Raw genomic sequence first — 20,033 nt, 5'->3', positions numbered from 1 at the left:
AACCCTTCTTGAGCTGTTCGATGCAAGCTGCGTTGTCTTAAAAAATCGTCGTCGGGGCATTAACGGCGGGATGAAGATCACAGGAGCTTCGAATATGGCCCACTACTGCTCTCAACCAAAAGCATTCCCGAGTTGCTTCATGTAAGGCGAGAATTTCAGCATGGTTAGACGAAGTGGCAACTAAGGTCTGTTTAGTTGACCTCCAAGATATTGCGGTGCCTCCAACGGTAAAGACATAACCCGTTTGAGAACGCGCCTTGTGCGAATCAGATAAGTATCCAGCGTCGGCATAACCAACAAGGCGAGAATCAACCCGATGAGCATAGGGTGCGGCATCACTCGAGGATTCATAGGGATAGAATAAGCCCAAATCCGTAGTACCCTTAAGGTAACGGAAGATGTCTTTCACGCCAGTCCAATGTTTGCGTGTTGGTGCATTGCTGTATCTTGCCAAAAGATTAACAGCGAAGGAGATGTCGGGTCTAGTGCATTGAGCTAAGTACAATAAAGCGCCTATCGCACTTAGATAAGGAACTTCAGGCTCCAAAATCTCTTCATCATCCTCATTCGGACGGAAGGGATCTCGCTTTGCATCTAGCGTACGAACGACCATAGGAGTACTCGAAGACTTCGCTTTATCCTCATTAAAACGGCGCAACACCTTCTGGGTGTAGTTCGATTGATGTACTAGGATTCCATCCGAACAATGCTCTATCTCGAGACCGAGACAGTATCGAGTCTTACCTAGATCCTTCATCTCAAATTCCGACTTCAGGTGCGAAGCAGTTCTCGCGAGCTCTTCAGGAGTTCCGATGAGATTCATGTCATCGACATATACTGCAACAATCGCAAATCCGGAATGTGACTTCTTAATGAACACACAAGGGCATAGTTCGTTATTCACATATCCCTGACTAGTCAAATACTCACTTAAACGGTTATACCACATTCTTTCGGATTGTTTCAAACCGTATAGTGAATGCCTCAGCCGAATTGAGAGCGTGTTCCGGGGTTTGGAAATATTTGAACCAGTCAATGTAAGTCCTTCGGGAACTTTCATATAAATTTCCGTATCAAGATCCCCATAGAGATACGCGGTTACTACGTCCATCAGCTGCATATCCAGTTTTTCGGAAACTACCAAACTGATAAGGTATCGAAAAGTAATCACATCCATAACGGGTGAGTAAGTTTCGTCATAGTCAATCCCGGGGCGTTGTGAGAAACCTTGTGCTACAAGACGAGCTTTGTAACGCACAATTTCGTTCTTCTCATTACGCTTCCGAACGAAAACCCACTTGTAGCCAACGAGCTTCACATATGGAGGAGTAGGAACTACAGGTCCAAACACCTTACGTTTCGCAAGTGAATCAAGTTCGACTTGGATTGCTTGTTTCCAGTTTGACCAATCAACTTTACGTCGACATTCATCAACGGAACGCGATTCAATGTCATCGCTCAACATGATCTCAGTAGCTACTGCAAATGCTAATGCATCGTCGACAATCATCTCATTTCTACGCCACACATCATCTAAGCTAGCATAATAGACCGAAATCTCACGATTCTCGGGAGGAGGATTCGTCTCTTCAAGGACGCTTCCATAATCTAGAATTTCCTCATGAGTTGGGTAAAATGAGTAAGCGATAGTCGGATTCACGGTAGGCTCTTCAGGACCTTGTGCCGTGGTTTTCCTCTTCCGGGGGTGTGAATCCTTTGAACCAAAGGGTCTGCCACGCTTTTGTGTAGGGGCAGATGATTGGCTAGCCGCTAATGTACGTGGATCACCAGAATTGGCGTCCCGGGCTTCCAGGAGGGTAATCCGTCGTACATTTGGTACATCCATCTTTGCAGGCGTATTCGCAGCTGGAATATGTGATCTTGTCACGCGCGCTAGATCGGTGAAAACATCTGGCATGCTCTGAGCTATGCTCTGGAGATCTAATATGCGCTGCACTTCAGCTTCAGACTGAGCGGTGCGGGGATCTAAATGAGACAAAGTGGGAGTCGTCCACGATAATTCACGTCGTTCATTAGGAACGTTGACGTTCTTATCTCCCCCTAACGACGGGAAGACTGTCTCATAGAAGTGACAATCCGTGAAACGAGCGGTAAACAGATTGCCTGTCAAAGGTTCTAAGTAACGAATAATCGAAGGAGAATCATATCCGACATAGATTCCCATCCTTCGCTGAGGCCCCATTTTTGTACGTAAGGGCGGCGAGATCGGCACATAGACCGCACAACCAAAAACGCGCAGATGCGATATGTCGGGTTCGCATCCGGTGACCAACTGAAGGGCACTAAATGGTTGTGTCGCAACAGGCCTCAGGCGGACCAACTTTGCTGCGTGCAATATTGCATGGCCCCAAGCAGCGATCGGGAGCTTGGTACGTATGACCAACGATCGAGCAATCATTTGTAAACGCTTAATGAAAGCCTCTGCCAGGCCGTTCTGGGTGTGAATATGGGGTACAGGATGTTCAACTTCAACCCCAACCGACATGCAATAGTCATCAAAAGTTTTAGATGTGAATTCTCCAGCATTATCCAATCGAATAGATTTGAACGGATAATCAGGGTGGTGAGCCCTGAGCTTGATAACCTGAGCCAACAGTTTGGAGAATGCAGCGTTCCTTGTGGACAACAAGCACACGTGTGACCAACGTGTAGAAGCGTCAACCAAAACCATAAAATATCTAAATGGTCCGCAGGGAGGTTGAATCGGTCCACAAATGTCCCCCTGAATCCGTTGTAGAAAAATAGGAGGATTCGAACGAATCTTGTCATAAGAAGGCTTAGTAATAAGCTTTCCCATAGAACATGTTTGACATGCAATTTCAAGGATCAAACCTAAGCTTCGGGTTAGTGGATGCCCGTGTGAAGTTTTGAGGATACGGCGCATCGCTATTCGTCCAGGATGTCCCAAACGATCATGCCAAAGTGTAATTTCGTGCGCGGTCCCTGTGGTAAGGCCGGCCACATAGTGGCATTCTATGGGGCGTATGGTCGTAGTATACAGACCACTCGGGTTACGCTCCATCTTCTCTAGAATACGCTTCTGGCCATATTCGTAGGAAGTTACGCACAGAAATTCAACTCCGTTTTCTACGTGGGTTTCAGCGTGGTAATTGTTATCTCTAATGTCCTTGAAACTGAGTAACGTTCTTCCGGAACGTGGAGAATAGAGTGCCTCAGCAATGGTCAAGATTGTACCATTGGACAACATTATACGTGCCTTACCGTATCCTTCGATCAGGTTGGATGGGCCTGAGAGGGTTGTCAGAGGTGCATTCTTAGGTACGAAGTTAGTGAAATAGATGCGTTCACGCAAAACAGTATGCGTGGTTGCACTATCTGCCAGACAACTAACTTTCCCACTAGTCATACCTAGAATGAAAAATTAATTTGAATCGGTCACATGCATAAAAGTTTATAAAAACAAGTATCAATTCAAAATAATTTCATTTATTCAAGGATTAAAAACTTAATATCCAAAATAAATCGCCAACTAATAATCCAAAACATAAAGGAAAATTGTTCAAAATCAACCAAAAAACAAGGTGGGGTTCGGCCACAAGGTGGAATTCGGCCCCAATTGTCTTATTTTAACTGAAAAATAAGTCTATGTCTAAGATTCTAATCTTCCATAGGAGTGGTATCCTCCTGAAAATCAGAAACCTCCATCTTTGTAGTCTCCGGTTCGTCCACTTGCAGGAAGTTTGATTCAAACTTCGTACGACGAGAATGATATGCATCCACAACCTTCTTGGGAGCACGGAAAATACGGGACCAATGGTCATTGGAACCACAACGATAGCACATATCGTCATTCATTGTGGCAGGTGCTTTGCCCTTATTCTTGAAGTTCGGGGCCTTGGGAGCGAGGTTTGGGCGCTTCTGGGCTTTGTTTCCTCCCTTGGATGGGCCTTGGCTCTGTTGACCTTGGTGGGATGGCTTCTGGCCGCCCTTACCACGCCTCTTTTGGTGTTTTGGGTGCTGATTAGTGCTATAATGTGCTTCAGGCACAGCAGTAGCCCCAGTAGGTCGAGCTTGATAATTCTTCATCAACAGCTGGTTCTGCTTTTCAGCAAGAAGTAAAACAGAGATCAAATCCGAGAACTTAGTGAACTTCTGAGCTCTATATTGTTGCTGCAGGACAATATTAGAAGCAGAGAAGGTCGAGTAGGTCTTCTCCAGGAGATCCTCTTCAGTCAAAGTTTCATTGCAAAACTTGAGAAGTGATCGGATTCGACAAACTTCAGAATTATATTCATTCACAGACTTAAAGTCTTGGAAGCGCAAGTGCTGCCAGTCGTGTCTTGCTTCAGGCAAGAATATGTCCTTTTGGTGATCGAAACGATCAGCCAAAGCGACCCATAATGCACGTGGATCCTCCTCAGCAAGGTACTCAGTTTGTAGGGCGTCATGGATATGTCTTCGGATGAAGATCATAGCAGTGGCTTTTTCAGCCTCGCCAACAGGTTTATCTGTTGCTTCTTCAATAGCAGGACGCAAGTTCTTTGCAGTGAGGTGGAGCTTCACATCTTGAACCCACTTGAGGTAGTTCCTTCCAGAAACCTCCAAAGCGGTGAAGTCGAGTTTGTTCAAGTTCGACATGTTCCTATCACAAAATAGATGGACAAGATGTGGTTAGTGTAATGGAGAAAAATCAATCCATTCACATAGGAGTAGAACATACAGGTTCTAATAGACATGTATTGGTTTAATTTTGCATGAAAAACTTCGGGTTTTCATGTGTATAAGAAACTTCGGGTTTCAAAGTAATTATGAACTTCAGGTTCATATATTCCTGCAGGCAAACACAAATATATATGCAAACAAATATGCAAAGAATATATGCAGAAATATTGTATAATGATAAGTGAATTAATTTATTTTTGGTCTTCGGGGCCAAATTAAAGTGTGGGTGAAAATATAAAACCCATATTATTTAAAAGTATTAAATAATAAAATCTCGGGGCCTAAAAATATAGGCCGAGTACCCCCGGGTGTAGGCTGCAGGCCCACAGGGTGAGAAATGAATGGGCTGCTGTGTGCAGCCCTAAACAAAATTTCTTTTTTTTTTTCGGTATGGGCCGCTGCAGGCGAGCCCAGGAAAATAAAAAACAAATTGTTTTCTTTGTGGGCTGGGCCGCTGCAAGCGAGCCCAGCAAAAAAAATTGTTTTTTTTTTCACACGGGCCGAGAGGCTGGAGCCCAATAGGGTTCGGGTTGGAACTAGGAACACCCCAGCTTTTGCTGGGAACGGTTGCCGGAGCGCCGCCACTGTAGGTGGCCGTGTTCTAGGAGGCTATCGATCGTGGGAAACACGGGGGTCCAACTGGGGAACCAAATATGAACGGAGATTGGAGAAATCTCGACGTTATATCAACCAAACCCTAGAAAATTTCAATCGGATTTATGAAAAATTCCGATGAGATCTCAGCAAATCTCAGACCATAGGACACCGTGGACGATCTGTAGGTCGTCTGAGTAGGCTAGGCACGGCGACAGGCCGTGCAGTACGGTGATGGATGGGTGGCGACACCTGCTGGGTGTCAGGTTTGGGGTTTGGACGAGGAGCAGAAGCTCCAGCCGTGGTCTTGGGCTCGGAGGATCGATGCAGGCTGCAGGCCTAGTGAGGAAACCGAGCTGGGCCATCGCAGGCTGCGGGCCTGGTGGCTTGCGGCTTGCATGGTGCAAGTGCACGGGTTCGAAGAACCCTAATTCCCAAATCGCAAAAAAAAATATTTTTTTCAATTCAATTTAATTAGATTATATGCATGTATAATTCAATGAATCACATATTTACTTTGATGCATATGCAAATAATAGTTTCAATGCATGTACATATGTAAGATTCAATTCATGACAAATATCAAATTCACATAATTGTAGCAATTTTGATTATGAAGCATACACAATTTATGTAGAATCTAAAATACGTAAAACGTAAAGTTGGGTCATGCATCATGGTGAATGTTCATGCTATCAGGGCTTGCAAAATATCGAGTTAAAAACCGTTGTTTGGAAAGAACCTGATTGCGTGATGATATGGATGAACTGGTTTAATGCAGAAAAAAATCTCCAACGTCAGATTCCTAAGCGCAGCGGTAGGAGCGTGCTGATAACGTGTTGTGGTCTATTTTATCTGACAGAGGGACTAGGGCCGGCGGCAGAGAGAGAGAGGAGAGAGATGTGTGTTTGTAGAATTGTAGGGGAATGTGTGTGTGTGTTGTTATCCCTCCTACATTGTGCCTTTATTTATAGTAGTAAAGGGAGAGAAGATATTTCTTCTCCTCCAAGTAATACAAGTTGTAATAGGAAAGGATAACTAGAATCAAATCTTATCTAGGATTTACACAATCATACTTAAACTAGGAATGTTTACAACAATTAAATTATTATAACATTTAATATTATACATTTTTTAATCATTTAACATCTACACAGCAGTTTTATATAGAATGATGTTATTTCCACCCCAATGTCTTATCTTCCCACCCACATTTTAATAAAAAATTTAATTACAAATTTGTCCATTTGCAAAAAGACTGATAAGGACATTAATTATCTTGTTTTGCTTAATTTAAAAAAAAATATGGTTGGGCGTGGGAGACGATTTGTCTACCTTAAACCCTAACTCATATTTTCATCTCCTTTCATTCAGAGAAAGTAAAACAATATCAATGGACTTAGAAGATGACATTTTCATTGAACATGTGGAAGTGACGCTTCTACAGAAAAAGTAGAAGATTATGTTTCTATTGAAAATGTAGAAGAATAATAATTTGTGTGTATGTCATTTGAATTTGTCCATCGTATTTTTGAAATTGTTGTTGTCAAATTCTTTTGAATTTGGATACCTTTGTCGTTTCCATTTGAATTTGTAGACCTTAGTGGTTTTTATTTAGATATTATTTGTTATATTTTTTAAGATACAATTTTATAATTTCATATGTATGTATATATTAAAGGTTATTTTGGGAATAATAGTGGGTGGGGAAATAACATTTTAATTTTTTAACTTTTTAAGGGGGTGGGTTTATAATGTGGGTGGGAAAATAAGACAATGAGATGAGTTTAGTAGTTCTCTTTATATAAAATTTACAAAACACGTGAATACTGTTTTTTTGTTTTTTGTTAAAGCACTTTAAAAAAAAAAGGTTTACCAAACACATAACTGTTTTATTTTACAACTGTTTATTCTCACAGCACAACAAAAACATTTTTTTTTAAAAGCACAGCAAAACCAAAGTAGCCCAAGTACTGGTTTGGGACTGTTTAAAATTTTTTTTTTAAACAGGGGTGAAAAAAGGCTAGGCTCGAATTTTTGTTTGGTAATTCAAGCAAACTCAACTTTTTTTTTTTCAAAATCACAACCATTTAAAGCAGAAAAGCGGAAGCAGCTCTTATAGATGCTTTTTAAAAGAGGAAAACTAATGAAAATGGCTTGAAAACTTTGAGCTTTAATCGAATGGACAAAAAAGTGTTGTAAGTGAATAGTGCCAGGAGTGACTTTTTAGAGTAAAATTGTCGTTTTCATTTAAGTGAACAATACCGGAAGTGTTTCGTTAAAACTCCTTTTAAAAAACCAGCTTTTTTTATTACCAAAACACAGGTTAACCGTAGTCATTAATGAAATTTTCAATATGGCAATCCTACCTTCCTCATCTCCCAGACTCCCAACTCGATCTCTCCCTCCCTCGTCTCCACTTGAGAAACCAATGGACACCAAATTACTTTAATCTAAAGAAGAGGAAGAAGTGAATCTTTCATTCCGTGAGAGACCTTCTCTCCTCTGTGAGAGTTTTCTTTCCCCCTTTGGTGAGGGTCTTCAGCTTGTCCACCTTCTCATGCATCGACTCCGGCTTCGGCTGGAGTTGGTTGCCACTTTTCATTTTCTTCTTTTGTTTTCTTCTATTTTCCCATTCTCTGCTATGTTCTTCTATTTTCCTTTTCTTCTTCTATTTTCTTCTCTTGTTGATTTTCATCCTCCTTCGTCTTCCTTCTACCCCCGCCCAGTGGCCTGTTTGCCACTCAAACCCCTCTACATCTGTTGTCTCTGTTTTTACTCTATTTTTCAATTTCTCCCTTTTATTCCTTTCTTTCGCCTTTTCCCTTTGTTTCCTTTTGTCTTCCTTCCACCTTTTCCCCCTCTTTTCCCCCACGTCCCCCAATCTGGATCGGCTTCATCCTTCTCCGACTTCACAGTTCGGCTTGGCTCCCACTTTTTTTTCAACGCGATTTTTCATGCTTCTCCCGGAAGGTGAGTAAAGCTTTTGTTCGGGTGTTCACACCACCTCCTTCCTTTGGTTTGCCTTTGTTGCCACTATGCTAATGGGTTTTGTCTCGCTAGCTTCCTTCGATTTGTGTCAGCTACTGCTATGGTCTGTTGTGGAAGAGTTTGAGGCTCTGTTTTGGGGTCTTGTTTTCATTTTTTTTCATCCAGCTTTGGGGTTTTAGTTCTGTTGATTTTTTATGGTTGCAGGGGCTGTTCGTTTGGTAAGCGGGTTGACGGCGGAGGTAGGAAGCTGCTAGGGTTTACTTTGGTGTTTTTCCTGTTCAGGCCTCAAAACTATGTTTTGGGCTGTTGGGTTACTATAGAGGTTCATCTTTTTGTTTGTGTATTTCTTGTATTTAAGCCTTCTATAATGTAATATGTTGTGTTATAAGCAAGGGTAAATATTAGTTTACTACCATCAAGTTTCATGATTTTCAACATTTGGTATATGAAGTTTTTTTTCGTCCTAGAGTCATACTTAAAGTGTTAATTTTGGGACATTCTTATACATCTGTTAGTTTGACTGTTAAATCAACCGTTAACTGATGACGTGGCACCCATGTGAAAAATGACTGGGGCGCCGCGTGTAAATATGGGGCCCACGTGAATATTAAAAAAATTATAAATTATAAATTATAAAAAAAAATCTGGGCACCCACCCATTCCCCCTCCCTTCCGACCTTATCTCTCCATTCTCTTCCCTGCACCCATCCTCCCCGCACACCTCACCCACTCCCCTCATTCTCCCTCCATTCTCTCCTCTGCACACTCACTCACCTTGCACACCCACCTATCCGCCCTCTCTTTCTCCAACCCTACGAGACCTGAGTGACCCTTCATTCCGCCACCATGCTTCCAGAACCATTCGATTCCATCACTTTATCTACATTTCCAACTTCACTATTCGTACCAACCCTAGCCCTATCTTCCTCAGATCTTCTGCCAACCTTACTCCCCGAAACAAGCTTCATTGGCAAAACCTAGCTCCATCTTTACCGACGCGCCTTAGGAAACCGTAGCTCTAGCTTCCTCGGCCTCTCCAGTGGCATCCGATTTTCCATCCAATCTGAAATCGTTGTTCATCATATAGATCTCTTTCTCCAAATCAACTGCGATTTGAATCCTTTGAAAGCTCGACGAACGGAGTTGGTAGGTCCCAATGAGGCGGCATACCTTTCTATTGCCTCATGTTGAAGATTTGAAGATGAAAAATTTTCCGGGAAAGCGTGAGAAAGTGTGGGATGTAAGGGATACAAATAAAATCTGGGAGAGAAAGAGGGGGAAGCAGAGGGTGTTTAGATGGTAAGAAATTTTGGGGGGAAATTTGTGTTTTTTTATGTGGTTTGATTTTAGGTGGGTGGGTGCAGAGGAGAGAAGGGAGGGAGAATAAGGGGAATGGGTGGGTGTGCGGGGACGATGGGTGCAGGGAAGAGAAGGGAAGGAGAAGAAGGGAGGGGGAATGGGTGGGTGCCCATATTTTTTTTTTAATTTTTAATTTTTTAATTTTTTAATATTCACGTGGGCGTTATATTGACACGTGGCGCCCAGTCATTGTCCATGTGGTGCCACGTCATCAGTTAACTACTGATTTAATAGTTAAACTAACGGATGTAGGAGACTGTTCCAAAATTAACACTTTATGTATGACTCTGAGACGAAAAAAACTTCATATACTAAATGTTGAAAACTACGAAACTTGAGGGTAGTAAACTGATATTTACCCAATAAATAAAGTAAGCCTTTGTCCAAAAAAAAAAGAAGAAGAAGAAATTGCACTGTACAAATGAACAGTGACTTGGGGTGGATTTTGAGTTATTTACAAAATTACCACCACCTCTTCCATTCAGATTGAAAATTTTGATTTATTTACTAAATTGTCACCGCTTCTCCCGTGCACGTGTCGACGATCGTAGAAAGGGTGAGGGATGAAAACGCACTTCGTTTTTCATTTGCTTCCTGAAACCCGAAGCTCTGATTGCATCCTTAGGAGAGTTGGGGTTAGGGTTTCATCTGTCTCAAACAATTTGGTTGGGAGGGTGGGTGGGCTTGCAGAGGGGTGACAGAGAGTGGGTATTCCTATCTTCCTTGTTTCTTTTCTCTTTCTATGTGCAAATCTATGCTTGTTCACTGATTCATTTAAAAAAAAATGATTCTTTTAAATTTTGAATTGCTATAATTTTGATTTTTTCGTTGTTGTATTTTAATCGCAGAGGATGAGCATGATGCTGTGTGGTATTGGCTGGAGAAAGGGAAGCCATGTGAATGCAGGTTTATCCACATCTGATACTTGACAGTTTCACAACCAAGGTATTATATCTCAATTAAATATTCCAGCATCTTGATTGCTTACTTTGCTCCGTACATTATGCCAAGATTGATCAGACCCCATTGATCCAATTAGAGATAGTTTATAACGGTTGAGGGATGAGGATGATTGATTATAGTTGATAACCTACCTTGATTGTGATATAATTCTCTCTCTCTCTCTCTCTCTCTCTCTCTCTCTCTCTCTCTCTCTCCCTCCCTCCCTGATTAATTCTTATTAATTCTGATCTATCCATTCCTGCTACGTCTTAATCTTATGTACACTTATATCACTGCATCAATACATCTTTTTGAGTTAGCTTGCGTAGTTACTGTTCTATTGAATATGATTTTATTTTCTTGATTGTTCATAGTTGGGTGAAAGGGCAGCAAATATTTTAAAGCATCTATTTCCAGTGCTAAAGTAGGATACGAAATGGATAATAACTTTCGCCAATCGATCTGACTACATTTCGTTCAGGTTGGTTTGTTGTCACATCTCTATAAGGATGGTTGTTGATATATGATATATCAACAATGATTTTCACGCTTCCCATAAATGCTACTATATGCAGATGTGGTGAATGCGGATAGGGCTTTCTTGAATGGTACCAAGTCGGCCTACTTTTATTTGGTTAGAACATATATTATGCAACTGTTTTATTTGGTCATTAGATATGAATAACTGTTTTCCTTTGTGTTTCCATTTCCATTAACAATTTGAGAACATATATCTTTTGCTTTGACAGCCCTTGCATATCATCTGCGAATGCAATAAAAATTCAATGGTATGACAAGCAAAAAAAGAATGTTCACCATGTAAGCCTTAATTTTCATCTATTTTATGCTTTCTAATTTTTTTTACAAAATGATATCAAATCAATTTTGCACTGATAAAAGATCCCATGCCTCTCTGAGGGCATGAGACAGGTAGTTTTTCCATTCAGTTTTTACCTGGGTAATTTTTGTGGCTGCCATTCTGTGATGATGCAGGTAAACAGTTGATTTTCTATTTTTATAGGCTATAGCTACTGTTAATGTTTTTACGAAGAAGTATGGGACTGACATTCTAAGAAAAAGTATATGTGGCATATTTTTTACTATAAATACCCTTTTGGAATTGATTCAATATTTATTTATATATACTAAGAGCAACTCTAGCGTGGGAGCCCTTCCCCCAGGCTATTCACTATTCAATCCACCGTGTGAACAGTAACCGCCCTTAATGAACAGTAACTGCCTTTTGCATCTCCACCGTTGCACTTGAATAGCCCTGGTAATAAGAAATAAAATATTAGTTTTTTTATCTATAACATAATACAAAATCATTTTTAATTTTTTTCCTTTTTCCTATTCCTTTTCCTTTTCTTTTTTTTTTTCCAAAGAACACTCACTTTTCCTTTTTTTTCCAGAACTCTTCCTTTTCATTTTTTTTTCCAGAACACTCTCCCTTTTCCTATTCCCTCTCTTTCTCTCTCTCACATGAATCAAAAAATGGACCAACGCCAAGGCACAAGCTCAAATTCCAATCCATATATCCTTCATTTTCATCCTTCATCTTTTTCGAAACCGAAGCAAATCAAACCAACAAACTCTGAAATCTCAATCTCCTGGATGAGAGGAACTCGAATATATCCTTGCATGCATCATCAGAGCACCATTTGGGTGATCCACCATTGAAGCCGAGAGCTTCAAGCTTCCATTGCTCAAACCCAGATGAGGTTATTACCCTACTTCAATTGCTTGAGTTATTCTCTTGTTTTTTTTATATGTTTCGAGTTGAAACCCTTGGGTTTAGTCTCTGCCATTTGTTTGTGGGTGTATCATCAACCTCAATGACGAACTCCGGCGAGAGTCGTTCAGTTCGAAGCCTGGGTTTTCATTTTTTTTTAAATTTTGTATTAATTTTGTATTTTTTATTAATATTTTGTATTTTTATTAATTTATATTGTGGCTGACGTCAGGGACGTCAGCCCACGTCACATCCCCTTCGGGTGCTCGGGCCGGCACGAATCCACGAGCCTGGCGCTTGGGCCTGCTCGGGCTCATTCGCCAGCCAACGCTGGACTTCCTCCCTCGTGCAATCAAGCCCTGTTCTGCAGCTTGTCCCTCAAGCACGAGCTCCCACTGGAGCTGCTCTAAAGCCCAGTTGATCAGTACTGTTCATCATGTGAGAGCGTGCACTGTTCACCAACAATGAAAGGGCAGGAATGCCCTTGGTTTCTGCTTTGGTTTCCGTACTGTTCACAATTTGCTATAGTAAGAAGTCTGTTTTGTCCTTCCCTGCCTCGCGTCTCTCATCAGCTTTGGATAAGGTTTGTATTGGACAAAAAAATAAGATTAAAAAAATGTTAGGAGATAAACACAAGCACATGTTTTCTGACATCGAAAAGGATAAAAAATAATAAAAAAATTGGTTAGAGAGAAAAAAATGATTAAAACATATGAAAAGTGTGTTTGGTTTTTGCTTTCTAATATTTTCTCCACCCCTTGAGACTTCCTATCTCCCAACACTGTCACTCTCTCTCATCCCTCACTGCTCTCTGCCATTCCCATATGTCCCCCTCTCTCTCAGAGTAACTCCACCCTTGGAGCCTTCCCCCAGGCAATCCACTATTCAATCCACCATGTGAACAGTAACTACCCTAATAAACAGTAACTGCCTTTTGCATCTCCACCGTTGCACTTGAATAGCCCTGGCAATAGGCAATAAAAAATTATTATTATTTTTTTTTACAAAATAATACTAAATAAATTTATTTGTAATTTCGGATAAGATATTTTAAATCATTCTCGTTGCGCCATATGTCATTTACCCAAAACGACTATTATTGGTCATAGATTTCGATAAGATTTTTATCCAATGTCATCGTGCCACGTGTCGTTTTGTTGAAAAAAATTGGATTGAAACTTTGAGAGAAAGATAGGAATGTGATTGAAAGTAGTTGAGAAAATATGAAATTGTGGTGTAAGGTAGATGATAATGAGAATGTATTTATAGAAAAGTAGAAACATTTTAAAAAAAAATTTCAGATATTTTTTTCAGATTTTTTACAATTTTTAAATTTTTTTATTCAAATAATTAATCTCTGCCGTTGGATTTAAAAAAATTGAATTCTAACACTCCAGATTGTGCCACGTGTCACAACGGTAACTTTTCTTAATTTTAAAACTATTTTTTTTAATTTATAAAGCAGATTAATATCAACCGTTAATCTCAAATCGAACGGTTGATATTAAATTAGTTTTTTTATTACCGTTGCAAATCGGACAGCTCAGATTAAAGAGCCGTTGAAATCGAACGGATCGTGGGAAGCCACGTGGCTTTCCAACGACCACCTGCTGAAACTGGCGCACAGGCCCTGTGCCCTGTAAAGCTGTTGTCTGACGCGCCCCCACTCGCAAGTGAGGGGCACGTGCCTGACACAAAAAAAATAAAAAAAAAACCGACGCCAGGCCTGGCGTCAGCCTGACGTCACACCCACCTCGGGCTGCAGGGCTGGCAATCCTCCACGGCCTAGCCCTCGAGCTCCCACCTTCACTCGGGCTGCCCAACGCTAGAGCTCTATCCACCGGCCCTCGGGCCCTTTCCCTTCGCCTGTCCCCCGAGCAACCACCAAGGGTCGAGTTCCCCTCATCCCTCATCCCCTCATCCCTCACATCTCTCTCTCTCTCTCTCTCTCTCATTGTTTTTCCGCCTGCCTTTTTCTCCGTTTTCGATTTTCTCATTTTTCTTAGCCAAATCATCTGTGCAAATTTCTTGCGTTTAAAACCCTTTGAAAAATAAATAGTTGCTGCATGTTGCGTTTAAAACCCCTAAGTCAGTACCCATTTTTTTGGTGTTATTCTCTGTTTTCGTCTGCGATCCCTGTAAGTCTCTCTCACTCTAGAGGTACTCGCTGGATTTCATTATTTGATATGGGCTTTGTTTATTTGTGGAGTTAGATACTAATTTATTGATTTTTTTTTTATTGTTGATTTTAGGAATTGATTGATAGGTTTGGTTTCTGGATTCTCTTTCTTTGTTGAATTTTTTATGTTTGTTTTGTTTATTGATTGCAGGGTTGTATTAATTTGCGTTTGATTGGAAGGGTTGCAGAGATTTGATTCAAATTGGTGGATTTGGGTAAGAAAGAAACCTAAATCTTTTCCTTCGGTTTTAAGAGCTGAATGGACATGCTCTGTTTGAAATAAGTGTTTAGATTTACAAATTTTTTTTAACATGCATGCTTCAATGGTAGAATAGAATGGACAGAACATGTACAGTGGCTAGCTTTTAGATCTTCATTTTCGGTTAAATAGTTATTTTCTTATATGTCTTAATGGTAGAAGAGAATGTATATATCTCATTGGTTGTAATGGTAGAAGAGAACGGACATATACCATCGGCTATAATTTATATACACAAGATTTTCTTATCATCCTTTTGAACGTTTTGCAAGAGAATGAATATATAGCAGAATGGATAGTTGTAGTGGAGGGTCAACTTTAATAATTGTTAATCCCATTGGCTATATTATCTGGTAGAAACACTATCAAATTGTACATGCAGAGTCTGTTGCTGTAGGAGGAGGTTGGAAAGGCATTCCTTAGCAAAATTGTTTGTATAATTGGGCATATACATGAACCTTTTTTTAATATAGCCTTTTGTCGAATGAGCTTTCTAATTTATGATGGCTGCCTTTAGAGTTAGATTGGTTTAGTTAGCTATTCTCAGAGCTATGACAGCAATATGCATCATTTGCGTGGAAATCTGCTCTTCTTTAACATTTCATGCTTTATGGTCTTTGTACTTTGGTTGATAACTCTTCACAACTTTTGTCCTTCTCTTTAGTTTTCTTCAGAGATAGTGTTCGCGTTAGTGTAATTAGAGTTAATCATCTTATACCAACAATCTAAAATTCTATGTTTGGATTGTGTAAGAGTCACTCAGTTCTGTGAATGCTGTATTTACTGGTTTTGTACTGCGATGATTGGTTGATATCCCTGTTCGTTTCAGTGGCTCTGTTTTCTTTTGTAAATGAGTATATTGTATGTAAAAAAATTTCTAACGTTTTCAATGTAAATTTTAGTAATATTCTATGACACAATCTTTCATACAATTTTTAATCCCACAAATTCATAGTACTTGACATTGGCAGGTTCTTGAACTGTTTTCCCATTTCATTTAGTTATACTTCTGACCATCAATTTTGGAGTTGATTTTTTTATTTAGATGGGTGATTGAAAAAGGAAGTTTTTATATTCAGAATGACTCACAATTTGCTATGAACTAAATGAGTTTTTCTTTATACAGGTCAACATGACTGTGAACATATTAGCAGAGTCATTGCATACATGGAATACAAGGAGGTTTGCAATTGAGCTTTGGTTTTAGTGACTTCTTAAATTTGGTCACGACTAACCCCTTTTTTTTAACTCTACTTAAATGGTTTTCGGGGAACCAGTCATTTGTGTTGTTTCTTCCCTCAACTCTTTGCTTTTAGTTGTCCTGTTGGAGTCTGGATCTTGATTGAATTGATTGTTTTAATCTAAACTATTGGTAGTGATCTTTTTATTTAATTTATCATATTATTGAAAGAATCACTTAGTACAATCAGGTTTTAAAAAAAACTTAATATCATTACTGTTTTGGATTGTGTAGTGTTGAATATTAGTTGTTGATTCCGCTGTGCACTGTGATCAAATCCTATCACGTTCTCCGTTACAGTTTGTTTGTTGAGAATATGGATCTTGATTGAATTGATTTTTTTAATCTAGACCATTTGATACAATTTCCAATCCCGCAGCAACGTGCGGGCATAAATCTCTAGTATGTACTATAGCAATATAGAACTTTGCGTTCTTTTGCAATGATCGATGAACAGCAGCATGAGTCGTTGCCACAACATGAGACCCAGCTTTTGACTGTCCACTGGCATCTCTCCAAAGGTTTGTTTATTGCCTTATGTGGAATTGAGATGTTATAACTTTGAATATTTATCATACATGACAAAAGGGAGTGTCATCTATCTACAAAATATGAAATCGTCCGTTATAATTTTGGGCATATGATTTTCTTTTTTTTTCGTTTCAGAACACATTGTTCTTCATTTTTTGTAATTTTGTTTTTATAATTTTGGGTATTTTGTTTATATCATTAGATCTTTCGGTTGTATAATTTGCTTTTATTTTTTTATTTCAGGTCACTATGCTCTTCGTTTTTTGGGGCTTTTGTTTACATCTTTCAAAGCCCTTTATGCTCAAGGTAAATAATTTTGGATTTTTCCTTTGAGCCTTTTCTCCAACAATTTTTTTTCTTAATATCGTGAAAGTTGTGTTTTTTATACTGTGAAAGTTGAATGTGGAAATTTATTTATTTTTTACTTTTGGTGTCTTTATTCTGTTCTTTTATGGTTTTGGATGGTGTTGGATTGAAAAGCTTTTTTATAAAACTTTTATTTAAAGTGTTTTATCCATTTTTACAATTACTCTCATAAATTGTGCCTGATTTGTGGTTCGATGGGATCGAGGTGATGGGGACGATTTGTGAGGTTGTAGCCACAAGATATAGGGCATACGTGTGGGGTTTAGGGGTTTCGCAGGGGGAGGGTTACAGAGGGAGGGGGTGCACGCGTGAATTGCAGAGGGAGAGGGAGAAGGAGGGGGAGTAGGGTTGCTATATTCAAGTTATCTTTTTTATTTTTACTTGGATTTGATTTTTTTTATTTTTTTATTTTATGACAGGTTGAGAATGTGAAAGCTCTGTTGGAGGTGGAGGTGAGAAGTTTAATTTAATGATTTATTGTTGTCTTTTTTTAAACTTTATTTTTATGGGATTGTGCTGTTTTTGGGGAAAACAATATTAAATTGAAGTAAAGTTTAGATATTTCTGTAATTGGGATTTAGAGTAAGAGATGAAGAACTGGGTGGAGTAGGGTTGCTATATTCAAGTTCTCTTTTTTACTTTTACTTGAATTTGATTTGATTTTTTTTTTATCTATTTTTATGATAGGTTGAGAATGTGAAAACTCTGTTGGAGGTGGAGGTGAGAAGTTTAATTTAATTCATGATTTATTGTTGTTTTTTTTAACTTTATTTTTATGGGATTGTGCTGTTTTTGGGGAAAACAATATTAAATTGAAGTAAAGTTTAGATATTTTTGTAATTGGGATTTAGAGTAAGAGATGAAGAACTGGGTGTGATTGCAAAATAAAAAATTTAGAAATTTTTTTGGATTGGAAGCTAATTTTAAATTTAGTTAGCTGATTAATTAATAGAGAAATGTATATTGAATGTGTGATATGTTCTTCGATGCGTATGAGTAGACACGGGTACTGCTTCAGCAGCAGAAGGTGCTATGTGAGGGTAGGGAGATGAGGAATTCTGAGATGTTGAGTGCTCTTGGTGTCAAAGATGAAGACTGGATAATGATCGTATCTAATGTCACCTTGAGGTATACTTGATGTTTTACTTTATGTGCAATTCACTGTATGATGTTCCTATCATCATACGTCATTCATTAGAAATGGGGTGGTGAGTTTCTCAATACAGTTTTAATTTTTGTGCGAATAATGTTCGTAAAAAGTGTGTTTTTGTTTAGTTCATTGCTGATTCTTATTCTTTGATTTAGTTCACCATTCGTGCTTTTAAAGATAAGAAGTGCAATGCTCTCTCAGATGTTAGTTTTGGGTGGCAATTGAAAGATACGAGGATAAACGAAAATACCAACCAATTGAAAGGATAAATTCAATAGAAAATATTTGATTCACCAATTATTATAGTTTGAGCTCTCTGCATTAAATGTCCTATTTTGAAATTTGATGTTTTAAGATGTCATGAACAAATTGTTGCTGGTTGGGTTTTGTGTTGCAAATTTACTTGACATCCTCTCTTGATATCCCATTTATGCTCCCCATGCTTCCTTTTGCATAAGGGTCAACCCTGGACATCCATTTTGAGGAGACCCATGTGCTTCCTCTACCTTATAGCAGGCTGTGCTAATTGTTGTGTTCTTTGAAATTAGAAGAGAAAAAGATGAAAAAGAAGCCTCATGAACGTGGGAGAAGAATAAGAAAATGCAGTTGTGTTTGTTTTTATTCCAACTCATTCAGTGTCGAATATTTTATTACTTCCCGTTTGGTGAAATTCATTGGTCGTGTCATGTTCGTTTATTTTTTATCAATCAATCTGTTTGGTGCAGTTCAAATATTCAACTGTTTTTCCTTTCCCTTTTGACGCAGGAGTGTTGATTGTGGGAGTTTGGTGGGAAGAGTTCCCAAGCTCATTCTGCAAATTAAAGGATTCACAGACGCGACCAACAGAAAAAGGTTAATTGAACCACTCATTGTTTGATCTCTTACTCCCTATTTGTTATCTGTTTTTTTGTTTTTTTGTTTTTAAATTTTAAACTCCATATACTTATGGCGCGTTTACTAATCCGTAATCAAATTGAGAGGAATTGGATTGAGGGGGAATTGGATTGAGGAGGAATTGAAATGAGATGGAATCAGAATCAGATTCCTGTTGAAGTTGTTTACTAAAACTGTCAGGAATCGGAGTAGGAATGATGTTGAGTCCATATAAGTTGTTTACTAATTCATTTCAATCGGAATGAAAACTAGGTTGATTACTATATTGCCCTTACATAAATAAATTATTTTCATACTAATAATTTAATTAAATTCTTAATTAAATTTATATAATAAAATTCATCTATATAAGCATGTATAAATAGGTTTTATTTATTTATTAAAAGATGGCAAAAATGATATTGAGTCTATATAAGTTGTTTACTAATTCACTTCAATCGGAAAGAAAACTAAGTTGATGACTAAATTGCCCTTACATAAATAAATTATTTTCATACTAATTAATTAAATTAAATTCTTAATTAAATTTATATAATAAAATTATCTATATAAAAAAATATAAATAGGTTTTATTTATTTATTAAAAATGACATAATGAGTGTCAAATGAAGGGCAATGTTGGGATAATAAGAAACAAGTGAGGGCATAATTGGAATAAAATATGCATTCCTGATTCCCTTGCCCTTAGGGAATTCAAATACCTCACAAAACTAGGGAATCCGGTTCCTCCAATTTCAGGAATTGGATTCCTTGTTTCGTGTGGGCTCCACCACTTTTTTGATTCCTTAATATTTAGTAAACACCGGAATACTCCGTAATCGGAATTCAATTCCCTTTCTTTATTCCGATTACCCTTACGTAAACATGCCATTAATGTAATCCACGGTCAAAAGAACGGTGAGCAATTTAAACTTTTTGGGTTATTGAAATCAGAGTTTTGAATTACAGTTTCTGTTTAGATGCTCGGAGAGATAGGAAACTGCAATTTACTTTTGGATATGCTTTATAAGAAACTGCAGTTTACATTTGGATTTAATTCATCGCTGATGGTATGTTGTGATAGGGTTTTGTAATTTTTAGTATTCTTCAATT

At 38.6% G+C, this 20,033-nt stretch overlaps 1 protein-coding gene and 1 long non-coding RNA gene across 9 annotated transcripts in view; both read left to right on the top strand.

The window, feature by feature from the left end:
• The first annotated feature begins 10,496 nt into the window (after positions 1-10,496).
• LOC126621578 (uncharacterized) lies at positions 10,497-11,445 on the top strand. 2 transcript variants are annotated; one of them, XR_007623099.1, is made up of 3 exons: positions 10,497-10,593; positions 10,965-11,071; positions 11,166-11,445. It is a non-coding gene; the product is annotated as an uncharacterized LOC126621578 (long non-coding RNA). The 2 variants fall into 2 exon arrangements; XR_007623098.1 differs by having other exon boundaries at positions 10,965-11,445.
• Positions 11,446-14,074: 2,629 nt separating this feature from the next.
• LOC126621576 (uncharacterized) overlaps positions 14,075-20,033 on the top strand; it is a 42,069-nt gene continuing 36,110 nt past the window's right edge. For 2 of the 7 annotated variants that reach the window (XM_050290113.1, XM_050290118.1), the window contains exons 1-9: positions 14,090-14,460; positions 14,653-14,716; positions 15,887-15,942; positions 16,380-16,521; positions 16,775-16,837; positions 17,317-17,349; positions 17,585-17,617; positions 17,898-18,025; positions 18,813-18,899. In XM_050290113.1, coding sequence (XP_050146070.1) covers positions 16,781-16,837; positions 17,317-17,349; positions 17,585-17,617; positions 17,898-18,025; positions 18,813-18,899 — 338 coding nt within the window. In that variant the 5' untranslated portion in view covers positions 14,090-14,460; positions 14,653-14,716; positions 15,887-15,942; positions 16,380-16,521; positions 16,775-16,780. Of the gene's footprint in view, positions 14,461-14,652; positions 14,717-15,886; positions 15,943-16,379; positions 16,522-16,774; positions 16,838-17,316; positions 17,350-17,584; positions 17,618-17,897; positions 18,026-18,812; positions 18,900-20,033 lie in introns of all 7 variants that reach the window. The other 5 variants (XM_050290112.1, XM_050290114.1, XM_050290115.1 and 2 more) reach the window with 5 other exon arrangements.

This window comes from Malus sylvestris, chromosome 5 (genome assembly GCF_916048215.2).
Source record: "Malus sylvestris chromosome 5, drMalSylv7.2, whole genome shotgun sequence".
Lineage (NCBI taxonomy): Eukaryota > Viridiplantae > Streptophyta > Magnoliopsida > Rosales > Rosaceae > Malus > Malus sylvestris.
Note: the sequence above shows the minus strand (reverse complement) of the source record. Positions and strands in the feature narration are given on the sequence as shown.